This window comes from Euprymna scolopes, chromosome 3 (genome assembly GCF_053919585.1).
Source record: "Euprymna scolopes isolate OS-2025 chromosome 3, ASM5391958v1, whole genome shotgun sequence".
In the NCBI taxonomy this organism is placed as follows: Eukaryota; Metazoa; Mollusca; class Cephalopoda; order Sepiida; family Sepiolidae; genus Euprymna; species Euprymna scolopes.
The window spans coordinates 129014190-129028205 of record NC_136484.1 but is presented as its reverse complement, the minus strand read 5'-3'; the positions used below and the strand labels follow the sequence as shown (position 1 = coordinate 129028205).

At 29.8% G+C, this 14016-nt stretch overlaps 1 protein-coding gene across 3 annotated transcripts in view; it reads right to left on the bottom strand.

The window, feature by feature from the left end:
• The window catches only part of LOC145259044 (uncharacterized), a 78891-nt gene that overhangs the window by 279 nt on the left and 64596 nt on the right, over positions 1-14016 (bottom strand). For 2 of the 3 annotated variants that reach the window (XM_080116674.1, XM_080116678.1), the window contains exons 13-14: positions 8547-8633; positions 2835-2963 (exon numbers count right to left, since the gene is read on the bottom strand). In XM_080116674.1, the coding sequence (XP_079972800.1) occupies positions 2835-2963; positions 8547-8633 (216 nt within the window). The remainder of the gene's footprint in view (positions 1-2834; positions 2964-8546; positions 8634-14016) is intronic. The other variant, XM_080116684.1, reaches the window with a different exon arrangement.

Below are 14016 nucleotides of genomic sequence, written 5' to 3'. Positions count from 1 at the left end.
ATATTTAAGGAAATGTTTGGAATATCGGAACAAAAATAAAATTATAAAAATTATAAAAAGAAAAAAAAGGAAAACAAGACTTGCATGCGTGGTCCCAATCTGGTGCTGCATGTGAGATGACGCCACAAAAAATAGTGAAGAAATGATGAATACGAGAAGTGTGAAGAGCCAACGTTGCCTCCACATTTTCGCCAAGTTTCAGGAAAATCTAATGGATGGGGCAAAAGTTATGGAGTAAAAAGTGTCATTTTTTGCAATTTGGGGCATTTGTGAACTCTTGAGCTCCTGGGAATGCCGAATCCCAGTGAAAATGGACAAACGGTGCAGTTTCATGCCTTAAGTCATGTATATTTGAATTCAGCACCATGGAAAACCACTATATAGACATACATATAAAGTTTCTGAGTAATATGAAAAGAGCTCCAAAAAGGCAGGGTTTTTTTTAGCCCTAAAAGTCCCAGAGGGATGTAAACCAGAATTTTGCCAGGGTCACCAATACGGAATTAATATTAAGAACAATGGCCTCCTCATTTTGCCCAAGTTTCAGGAAAATCTAATGGATGGATCAAACGTTAACGTGTTATTTTTGGCCATTTTAGGGCATTCTTTTTTACCTCTTTGAGCCCCTGGGGACGCCGAATCCCAGTGTAAATGGATAATGGTACAGTTTCAGGCTTTAACACATGTATATTTGAATTGACCACTGTGAAAAACCACTATATAGTCAAACATCAAGTTTTTGTTGAGAAATATGAAAAAAGATCCACAAAAAAGGGGCATTTTTACTACTAAAGTTTCCAGGGACGCGAACCAGAATTTTGCCAGGGTCACTCATACTGGATTAATATTAAGAACAATGGGCTCCATTTTGGTCAAGTTTAAAAAAAATCTAATGGATGGATCAAAAGTGTCATTTTGGGGCATTTTTGACCTCTTTTGAGTCCCTGGGGATGCAACGGGAATTCTTGCAAAAAAAACTTTTCTGTTTAATGAAATACAATTTGTGGCAAAATTTCAGAAACTAATGGACGGTTATCTGGCAATCATCCGAACTAACGGACGCCACTGAAAACATAGATCCCTGTCTGATAAATCGGAGGACCAAAATAAAGGAAAAGGAAAAATAGAAAAAGGGGAAAAAGAAAAAAAAAAGGGGGGGGGTCAACGATACACATTACCATGGAAATATGCTTTAATTATTAAAAAAAAAAAAAAAAAAAAAAAAAAAAATGCAGAGCAATCCTAAAATGGGGGATTGGACCAGCCTGTAAGTTCTGTCCAGGGTTTTAATTCCCAGAAATTTAATAGTAAATGTGAATTATTAATGATTCTAAATGATATGTATTTGGACATAATTTATTTTGCAGGGAAAATTCATTTAAATTTCTATGTTGAAAACCCATAAAGCATGAGGGTATACAAGAAGCATTTAATGCACATCATAATGATTTATGGGTTTAAAAATCTAATTCTGCAGTTGAACTAAAAATATTCACTCAACTTCGGGTATAAAATGTCAGAGTGAAAAAACATGCTAAAGATAATTTACAAAATTCACAAGTGTAAATTTGTCCTTTAAATTGGAACATCCAGTTGAATTTATATGACATCATTTAAAGAAAACCTGCAGTTCAGTTGAACAATTGTAAATGAAGCTGCCCTTAAACCATACAAATGTACATTTAGTATTTCCAACATTTAGTATTTCCAACAACAAAGTTGCTCCCCCCACTTTCCACAATAATTTGATGAAGAATGATGCCATAAGCGGAAGAAATTCCCCTTCTTCTATCCCCCTCCCTCTTGAATAAACAGCAGATGAAGTCTGGGAGAACTGTATAATTAAAACAGTCGCCAATCCATGTGATGATAATCTGAAGTCATCCCTTACTTCGCACCATAATTTGAAGAGGAATGTCATCATCACCGGAAGTAACCCCTCAGCCTATCACACCTACTCCAATAGGAGGAGATAATGTCGGGGAGGATTAATTAAAACAGTCACCAATCCATGTGATGATAATCTCAAGATGTCCCTCACATACCACCATAATTTGAAGAGGAATGACATCACTGGAAATTACGCCGCTGCTTATCAGCCCCCTCCCTCTCAAAATAACAGAAGGAGTTAATGTCTGTGAGGATTGTCGCATTTAAACACTCGCTAATCTATATGATGATAATCATAAGTTTCCCCCCCACTTAACACCATAATTTGAAGAGGAAGGATGGCATCACTGGAAGTTATCCCCCCTTATTCATCCTCACTTTGCCTCTCACTCCCCACCTACTCGAATAAAGTGGATGTCCTATCAAAATTACCGGCAATGCTAATCTCATGTCGTCCCCATCCACACCATAATGTAAAGAGAAATGACACCTGAATGACTTTGCAATTTTTCCTGATTACTATATAAATTCAAAGGCTTAATATTAAACTTTAATGACTGAATTGCACATCTACACAAATACAAACATGACGACTAGTTTGAAATTTGCTGATGTCTGTATGCATTATTCATGCATGTAAACAAAGAATTTACTCGCTATAAACCATCCTTGGTGCATGAATATTATTTCCTGAGAATTTCAGTGCTATGTGACCAATAGTTTAAGAGTTTATCTGTTAGATATTTACACACACACATCTGTTTTATTTATATAGATTGATTAATTTTAGAACAAAGGAATAAACTAATCTGGTGGTCACTTCTGCTATTACTAGAATCGCATTTTCTTTACTTTTCTTTTTTAGAAGGGGAGGGGCACCACAAACTTTACAGCCCTGGTTTTAAGCTTTATAAGAGGTAAGTTTTTTGAAAATGTCCACTTACTTTTGGAACTGCTTTTCGTAATATTTCTTTATATTCATCTTTGTCTATTTTCTTGCCACTATAAAACGGTTTAATGGCAAGTTTCACCTCATCCACGACACGTTCTTGGATTTGCAATTTCTTCATGTACTGAAAATAGATAAAGGAAACAATAATAAGCTTACTAACACATCCTTGTAACTGTAAAAACTTACTAACATGTGCTAGGAACTGTAAAGAAAAAAATAAAAATTCAGTAAACTTGTCTATTAGGGATAGGACGATTTCAAGACTTTTCTCGAGTCAGATACAAATTAGTGATTCTGTTCTAAATTTCTGATTCTGATTTAAAACCTCTAAATATTTTGCTTTGGGTTTTTTTTTTTTTTTTTTTTAATTATTTATTCGAATTACTGTAAAAACCTATGTAATATATGCAAGCATAAAAATACACGTGTGGAGTGGAGTTCTACAGATTTTAGTTTTGCTGGTAGTTTAAAATAAAAAAATATTTATCATTGGTGCCACAATGGAGAAAGAATAAAAAGTGCTTCTATATTATAATACTGAAAAAAAATATTGAATTTCAAGTAAAAGAAATTGTACCAAACCAATGTAATTGCTATGTCTCAAATAGTAACAAATCCAAAACTTACAGAAAAGTATGTTAGATAAAAGACATTTGTAATTAAATTCAAACCGTTAAAAAGTTACTTTTAAAAAATTCATAAATTAAGGTTTTTTTTGCTTTCCAAATAAATTGCCTACTTTCAACGGAGTTACTTCCCCTCTTGCTTAGGTCACCTGACCCAAGATGTCTGCCTCAACATGGATATGCTACTATTTGTGACATGGCAATTACGTAGGTACCATTTGTTTTACTTTAAATTCAGTATTTTTCATTATGATATAAAAGCACTGAATAAAAAATATTTGCAAAAGCATACATTTTCATAAAATCTATATATATATACAAAATTTATTGTATATTTTGCAAACTTCTTCCCTCTGATGAGAAGTATTGCTCTCTTCGAAAAGTCCAGGATTCGTATCTCCAGCCATACCTCAAATGCCAAAATCTATGCACAATGCAAGATTCCGAAACTTGAGAAAGTACTTCTTCAATCATGAGTGAATGCCATCACAAGTAAAGATATATGTATCTCAAGATGACTGGATGTGAAAATTAAATTTTCATAAATATGGAAATTTGTTCAGAACATAAAAAAACAAAATGCTATGGAAAGTTTTTTTCAAAAGTATAATTGATATTAAGAAATTAAAATTACAATAATGATTAAATTTGACTAGCTAATATTAATAAAGTACTGTATAAGAAATGATTGAATTTTACTAGCTAATAAAATACTGTATAAGAAATAAAATAATTACTTTAAGAGTTTCTCTTCAACATTTATTCACAAATTTTCTCTATTTTTATAAAAGTTTGAATAAGGCATAAATTTGGTAATAAATGTACAAGAAAAAAAAAAAATTTTTTTTTTTTAACTATTGGCATTAAACCTGTCAAAAGGAGATAGCTCAAAAAGTGCCAGTCATTTTAGCTGCCCCAATAAGCCAAAATGCCTGTAGATGCACTGAAAACATACATGCAAAAATTGTGATTATCTGGTATGATTTTTGAATGAGAGTTTTCTGGAAGAGAATATTTTATATTTATTGCAAGAATTTAAAATGAATAAAAAAAAAAATAAAAAAAAAAAAAGACCTAATGCAATCCAAAGATGAAAATATTTTTACAATGTAATTTGTTATTGTAATTCTCAAAGAAATACTTTTGTTCAAAGACAAACAAGCATGCGATAAATCTAGAGGAAGAATTCAAAAGAATTGAGGGTGGGATATTTATTAAATGGACGAGAGATAAATATTAAGTCATCAAGCAACAGAATTAGTAAATAGTGGTTAACTATTAAATTATAATAGATACAACGGAAGAAGGCAATAAAATAGCAAATAATTTTCAAGTTTACAGAGATGCCACTGAAGAACTTGATTGCAAAAAAGACAGAAAAACTTAGAAAACATGATTTGTGAGTAGAAACTTAATAGTAATGAAACAAGATTGAAAACAACAAAAATATATTAAACAATTGTGGGTTCTTTTGCAGAAGAGTGACTCCAAGAGGTTTTATATTTAGTTTAGAAAAAAATAACTAGTGTATGATTCTAACCTGATTTTATTTATTCATTTTTTTTTTTTTTTTTTTTTTTTCATTTTGGGACTTCTACAATGAAGGGGTGAGATTTTGCTGCTTGTCGAGTTAATCATAGATATTTACAATGAGAGATCATAAGTGCTACAAGTTTATCAGAACACATTTCATTAAAATACTTGTAAAACAGACACAGGGATGCAACATTGCGTCGCTAGGATAGGGCTTGGCGGTTATTTTCTACCGGTCAATTTCTTTTTTGGATATTGTAAGGTGTAACGAAAAGATTGGTCATGATCATCCCTTTAATTGTAAAAATGTTTTGTTAAATTGCTGTCACAATCACTGTGAAAAATTCAAAAAATATATTTTGAAATCATTAAATTGTTATTTCGCAAATAATTTCTAACTAGAATTAACATGTCAACTATTATGATTCTTTGTGATTCCTAAACTAAAGAAAAATAGTATTTTATGGAAGAGACATTATGCTTTAATGTTTTTCATTGTGAGTTTTGAAAGTTTAATTGGTTTATTTTAAAGCAGAAAATAAAATCTAAAGAAGTGGCCAGTATCCAAATGCGATTGTATTATTGTGATCAAATCTGAATGTGTTTTCCTGAGTTTTAAAAACAAAAATTAATGTTAATCAGAATATTTAATGTTTCATAAGTACACTAAAAAATAGATGGTTGTCCAAAATTCATCCTATATTAAAAAAAAACGGAAATAAAAAAGAATCTGTTGTACCTGTGATGAAACAAAAATATTATATTCCGAAAATTGATCAAGTAGCTTTTTTTTTTTTTTTAAAAGGAAATCACTTTTAAACGATTTTAAGCGATTAATGAGAAAATGTAGGCTGATCATACAAGTTCAGTTATCTCCCCTTGTTTCTTCAAGATGGCGACACAAAACAGTAATTTCTTACTTAATCATAAAATTAGATTTTCTTATTTAAAAACAAAACGACTTGATCAATTTATGTGATTTTTGGAATATGGCATTTTCGTTCCCTCATGGGTACATACATTATACAGATTTTATTTTTGCTTTTTTAATATAGAGGGAATTCTCGACAACAACAACAAAAATGCTATTCGTATCATACCGATTGTAACTTAAAATATTTGTCTTTTTATAAGGAATGAATGTTTAGTTTTTCAGCATAAGACATTATTTCAAATACTGTTTTAGGTTGGGGCAAAAAGGTTCTCAATTCTATTTTAAAGCCATTTGTATAATCTTTTCGGTTATCTCTTACTCAGACTGAACTAAGTTGCACATACTATTATCGATTGCAATATCAAGTTGTAACAAAAGTTACATTTTTTTTTTTTTTAACTCAAAATACTTATTTAATTGTTAATTAACATTCTTCTGTAATCTTTATCAAACATTTTAATCTTACATTCATAAAATTCTTCAGTTTGCTTTTTTTCTGTTAAAAATTTAAATTAATAAAACTATTAAGTATGTACGTCGAGGGGCACAAAACTTCTCTTAATTTAATCAAACAATTTAAATTTCTAAATAGATGGGCATCTGTGTAAATTTTGTAGAATATGACGGCTGATACATAATTTCCCAACCATCTGTTTCTTTGAGATTATGTAAGGTATCGTCCTTCATTACGATAATACACTGCACAAAAATATGCCTGGGAAATTATGTATCACCCACTATATTCTATAAAGCTCACATCAACAGATTTTTTTTTTTTTTTTTTTTTAAATCTCTTTCAGTCCAAAAAAAGCATATTTCAATTTAAGGGGCAATTATTTAGTATCATGTCTAACAAGGAACTGTGGAGAGTTGAGCAGCTGGATGTTTGTTCACATTATATTTAAACTTCTGCAGTTTAGTACAGTCAGGGATGCAGGAAATAGAGAGGAAAATCTAAAGTATAGCAGTCTAAGGGAAGAAACTATTATAGTAGAAGGCTTTCTGACATCTACAGACCTCAACAGTGAAAGGGTGAGATTTTGCTGCTTCTCGTCGGGTTAATAGGAGATATGCGCATCAAGGGGGAACAAGTGCTACGAGTTCATCAGAGCACATACCATTAAAGTACTTGTAAAACAAGCACTAAGATGCAATATTGTGGCGATGGGATAGAGGTTGAACTTTGTAGGATGTCTTTTTTTGGACCATATCTAAGAGTGAGAGACTAGTAGTAGATGCACCAGCCCAGATGTGGTAACAATACTTCATGCACAGGTTAATTGCAGATTTATAAAGATATAGGATGCTCTCTGATGCGAGTAATTTTTTTATTATGGTGGAGGAAGTCCACCTACTTTGCAACAGCCTTGGCAATGTTCACAATGTATTTGTTTGAATTCATGTTGCCTGTGAATGTTAAGCCCCAGTGTTTGAAAGATGGGCTCTCAGGTATTTCTCATGGAAATAAATATTTGGTTGGGAAGGTTTTTTTGTAGTTTAAAGAAAGAAGCTTAGTCTTAGTAGCATTAAAGGGTATCAATCATTTATAGTCCAGAAATTCACAAAATCATCTGAGTGGATTAAGAAATCTAGTTTTCATTTTCAAATAAGAAATTTTAGGAATGCCTCATTAAAAATTTCTTGGCAGATAAGTGTTCATAGAAAAGAATGATGTAACTACATTAACAATTAAATATATCGGATAGTGTTTTCATGTTATTTTAACAAACCAGAGAAAATAAGGATAACTTTTGTTCCAACGTGATATTAAAGCAGCAAATCATTTGAGCAGATTAAGATATAATTTAAAAGAATTATGTATTGAAAAAAAAAAAAAAAAGAAATAGCAAAAAGTAAGGAACTTCATTAAATACTTATTAACAGATGAAAATAGGTCAAAGAAAAATGGTGAAGATTAAAGAAACAAATCTGAATTATTGTCCAGAATTCCTACATATTAAAATACAGAAAAATTTATATGATGTATGTACCTGTGCTAAAACGAAAATATATTCTAAAAATCACATCAATTTATCAAGTAGTTTTATTTTTAAATAAGAAAATTAAATTTTATGAGTATCCGAGAAGTGACTGTCTCGTCTGCTATTTTGAAAAATATCTCAAGAAACAAATGGAGGATGACTCAACAACATGTCATACCTTTTAGATTTATGTTGTAATGCATAGAAATTCCTATTAATTGTTTAAAAATTATTTTCTTTATAAAAATAAAAACTATGTGATCAATTGATGTGATTTTTGGAATATATTTTTGTTTTGCCATGGGTACATACATTATACAGATTTATTTTTATCTTTTATTATCGGGGGAATTTTGGACAAGAACCCAAATCCTATATTGATTTTTGGTGTTTTAAAGGAGAAAAAAAAAAAAAATGATCCAGGAGAAAATAGATCATAAAAAAAGCATTTGAAGTTAAAAAAATAAAACAAATATACAAGCAAGTTATTAGTAATGCGAAAGTTTGGGATTACAAAATTACAAAAAAATAGAAAAAAATAATCTTTCCTAGGCATTAAATTTTTGAGAAAAATAATTTTTTTTTTTTTTTTTTTTGCAATGAAATATTTTAAAAATGTAAATGCTCACCCCCATGTAGCTGGTCTTGGTAGATGTGGGTGAGGCTGTTCGTTGTTGCGATGCCTTTGGATTGCTCTTTTTGACTCGTGATGTATGCTGTGGGGATGATAAATGCATCACTAAGTAAAAAAAGATCGAACAACTTTTGAAAGTCAGTCTACGTAGCCTTTGCCCAAAGTGGGACAAAGACGATAGACAGAGCTGATATATCACCAACAATACCATGACCAGAGTTAGGAGGACATACAAGCATCATGTCACTGTATCTAATATATATATATATAGATATATATGTATATATACAGACACATTGATACAATGTGCATACATATATGTGTGTATATATGTATGCAATAATGAGCTAGTGTATTTGTGCACAAAGCCAACAAATATTACTACGTAAATTTATAAAATGAGAGAAAGAGAGAGAAAGACAATACGAAAAAGTGGCATCTCTGTTCATGAAAATTGATGGGTTTCTATATTAGCCTTTAAAAGCAAATCCTTCATGGAATCAAATTTTGGATGAAGAAATTGAAAGGAATTTGGATAAAAATAAAGATGAGAAAAGAATACATTCTTTACGAATACGATTCAAAACACAATGCTTAACATTCAAGTGAAATTAATTTGTTTTTTCTTATAAAAAGTAAACTAAGCTGAAATACCTAACCAAGTTTATGAAATTATTTTGAAGAGTGCAAGATGTAATATTAATAAAAAAAATATTTCATAGTCTGTTTTAGATTGATATTATGATTAAGACAAAAAGCAAGCATTAAGCAAAAATACAAAGTATATTAAAAGTGCATATTGTTTATTTATAAATAAGTATAACATTAGAAAATAAATAAGCATCAAATTAATACAATGTTCCTGTATATATATATAAAAAAAAAAAAGAAGAAAATTATGTTCTTTGAAAATAAAAAATCACTGTAATCAGTTGCTCAGGTGATGAAAAGCTCAATGAATAAAATCAAAATGTTACCAAGCTCTGTTTGTAAGAACCATCTAAGTAATAACAATAATGATAACGGAGAAAAGGGGGGGGGGATGAAAAAATAAAGAAAGGGTGAAAAAGAAAAAAAGGGAGAAAAAATAGAAAAATGAAGGGAAAAAAAGGAGAAAAAGAAAAAAAGCTTTAATATACTTTGTGGTAATTGCTAATTGGTTTAATTTTTTAGAATTGTTTAAAAAATTAAATCATCAGGCAAAGTGCATTTTCTTGTACATACAAGAAATTTGGGATGCAAACTAAAAAGCATGAAACAAAAGGGTGGATCATATAAATGTTTCCAGAAATGTTTACTCAGAGTGCGACAAATTTTTCTGAAATGGCAAGATTATCAATATACTCAACACAAAACATAAAAATGTATAAAATTAGAACAGTTTTGCTTACAAGTTGTTTTTTTTTTCTTAATATATTTTGTATATTTTAATTCCTCCACAATATTGGTGTTATTTTCATAAATGATTAATATATAGAAATATAATAAGGTGATACAAAACGGAAAGATCTGATTAACTTCAAATTTATAATTGGGAATGTCTTGTCACCAGGTTTCATTTAAAATTACATTTCAAACTGAAATTACAAGAAGAAACTCACAATGGCTAAATATCCAGTCCATTTATTGTCTTCCATATCATAAAAAAAATAAATATTTTATTGAAATATATAAGACTGAAATTTTAATGGATAATATCGTGCAATTTTTCCATAAAAGTTTACATATGCATGGCTGTACTACAAAGGCCATATTATACACAAGGATGTGATTTATCCAAGTTTTTTTAGTGCAAAAACATGAGATCTTATATGTTACTGAAGTCATATTATGCACAAGAAAACACAGTTAATGTTAAAAAAATAAAAGATTAAAAAATTTTGGTTCTTATCCAGAATTCAACCTAATAAAAAAAAAAGACAAAAAATACAAAAATATTTGATGTACATACCTGTCACAGAACAAAAAGGTCATATTCCAAAAAGAATAAATTTATTAAATATTTTTTTAACAAAAAAAAAAAAAAAAAAAAAATCATTTTTAAATGATTTTAGTGATTAATATGAAAGTGAAATCATTAGCATTACAAGGCTGATCTCACAAGTTTGAATTATTGTAGAATTATCTGCCCCCCCCCCTTTTTTTTTCCACAATGGCAAAGTGACAATCCCTGTTTGCTTACTCATGAAATTTTATTTTTTTAGTTAAAAAAAAAAAAAAATCAATTTACGTGATTTCTGGAATATGACATCACATTGTGAGGAGTACATATATCATATACATTTTTATGTATTTTTGTTTTTAAATAAGGTTCAATTCTGGACTTGCACCAAAGTTTATATATACCTGCAAAATTATTACAATGGTAGTTTAAATAAAAAAGACTGTATTAAATAAGAAAGTTGTTGGCACATTCAAAAAGTCTAGCAGGAAGGAGGGATTAAAAAAAAAGAGAAAGACTTTCAGTTTATTCTTTAATCTGTTTAATCATTAATCATCTAAGCACAATCCTGAGTTTCAAAACCTATTTTTAAATAGAAAAGAAACTGAAGAGACATGCAAGTATAGATTCTTAATCCAGTGATGAATTTAACAGAATATTATGCTAAGATCACTTAAAAAAAATAATTTCTGAGCAATGGTAATAAATAAGCGTGCTGAAAAGAGAATAAAATTCATAGGATCGATTAAAGATCAAACATTTCAACAAGGTATGCAACCAATTCATGTTAAAATAAACAAGCATATAGTTTAAAAAAAAAAAAAAAATGGTTCTTATTTAGAATTCAACAATATATATATATAAAAATCTTCATAATGTCCAAGAATGAAAACCTCATATTCCAAAATTCATAAATTGATCAAGTAGGGTTTTCGTTTTTACAAAATCATTTTTAAATAATTTAAAATAATTAATGTGAAATTATTTGCATTACAAGGCTGACCTCGCAAATTAGAATTATTATGGATATATCTAACCTTTTTTTTTTTTAGGACGGTGACACAAAACAGTCCTTTTTTTGTTTACTCATAAAATTTGATTTTTTGAAAAAAAATAAAACTATTTGATCAATTTACGTAATTTTTGGAATATGACATTTTTGTTCTGTGACAAGCACATACAACAAAGATTTTTCTGTATTTTCTCTATTATCGCTTTTTTTTTTTTTTAATTGTTGAATTCTAAATAAAGGCCAAAATAAGTAAACAACAAATAATCCATTAAAACTTTGTAAATTTGTTTTTACTATAGTTATTGTTTAATCCAGTGTGGGGATGGGTCAGACATAATTTGATAACACACCTCAGGATAATAAACAGAGTCTAAAAAGGACTATAAATACATTGTACTTGTATTTGTCACTGGATGACGTGTTATGCAATGTGAGAGTGAGAATAAAAAGATTTATAATTTATTTTATTATGTGGAGTCCAAGTATATTTATTCAATAGAATATATATATATATATATATATATATATATATATATATATATATATATATATATATATATATATATATATATATATATCAAGACTGTTTGTGATCCTGAGATGTTGGTATATGTTAAAACAATATTGTACAACCAATTCATATCAAAATATTCAGTCAACTGTCTGTGATTAGTTAAGAAGTGACAACATTTCTGAAGGTTCTCTCTCAGATAGTTGGTATATTCAAGCAAGACAATCTTATAATATTTCAAATATGAATGCCTATTTTCATTTAGCTGAGGAATTACCCTGTCTCCCTGGAGAGTTGAAACAAGCAGATCTAAGTATCCCTATCTATCAGGATTTTGCATTACATGTTTTCTCATTAAAACTGCAACTGATTATTCAACTTCAAATCCACTCCATGTCACATGATTAAAGTAACCAATCACATCCATTTTCCTTATTTGAGGCCACAGCTGATTTGAAGTAAAAAAACATATCACTCATAACAACCAAATGCATCTGGCAATATCTACAACTAAAAATAAATCATTGTACTCCATCTGAAATACACAATATTAAAAATATCTTGTTCGCTGAAATAATCAAATGATTTACAATTAAGTTCCCAGAATTGATAATTGTTATTATTCAGATTAGTGTTCTTGTATTGGATATTATACTTACAATGTTTTAGTCAATGTAACCTGACCTTCTTCAAATACATCTTGTCGAATTTGGGAATCTATACAGAATTTTAGATGGAAACCTTCATAATAAGGTCACTTAGAACTGATTATACTAAGCACTTTTATCCATTGCCCAATGGGTTGTCCTTGCAGACAATTCTAGTATGAATTAAAAAAAAAATATATATTAAAATATTCTTATTTTAGATGTGTAGTCCAACTACCTATTATTATTATTATTATATATATATATATATATATATATATATATAAAAACTTGGTTGTTCTAAATAATACAAAAATATTGTGGTGACACAGCTTTTCTCAATTAGGTGAACACGAAAAAAGATCTCGGATTTCTTGTTGACTCCTCTTTTAAGCCATCTGAACATTGCATTCAAACTACAAACAAATTAAGGAGCATCGTATTCTCATTCAACGTTCCTTCTCACTCCTAAAATATTTCTTTATGCCTAGTCAGACAACTGTAATAGTGTTTGGGCCTCTGTCTCCATATCTAATACCCGATATCCAGCATCTGGAGAGAGTTCAATGACTGGCTACTCAAGTGATGGAGGAACTGCGGGATTTACCCTACAAAAGCCTAATCTTTTCTTCCTTGAGCAGCAACATTTACGCAGTGATCTCATTTTGGCTTACAATCTCCTAAATGGCTGTTATGATCTCCCTCAAAACCTACTAGTCACTCATGCAACATAAAATGTTTCACTGTCAATTTCAATTAAAATAGAGAAGAGACACTTTTTTTTTTATCAGCATCCCTAGATCTTGAAATGAACTTCCAGGTTTAATAAATGCACCAATAACAGTAATTCAAGGTGAAATTGGACAGGTGCAAAGCTACTGCATCTTATGTGTAAATTTCTACAACCCTTTCACTACACAACAACTGAACCATGCTTTTTTTTTTTTTTAAATTCTTTGTCAAATTTACTGAATTAAACTAATATTGAACTCTTAGACAGGGTTTAAAAAAGTCTTATATCTAATACATCTTGCCAAGCACCAACCTATGTTGCATACCTGTGTCTATTTTACAAGTACTTTAATGAAATGTGCTCTGATATACTCATAACACTACTTGTGCCCCCTCACCGCACATAAGCTCGACTAACCCTACAAGAAACAAAATCTCACCCCTTCACTACTGAAGTTCCCATATGCTCGAAAGCTTTCTATACTAATAGTTACTTTCCTTGAGCTGCTAGACATTAGAATTTTCTGTTTTCTGCTTCCCTGACTGTACCAACATGCAGAAGCTTAAATGTAACGTGAACAGACATATTACTGCTTAACTCCTCCTAGTCTCTTGTTAGAC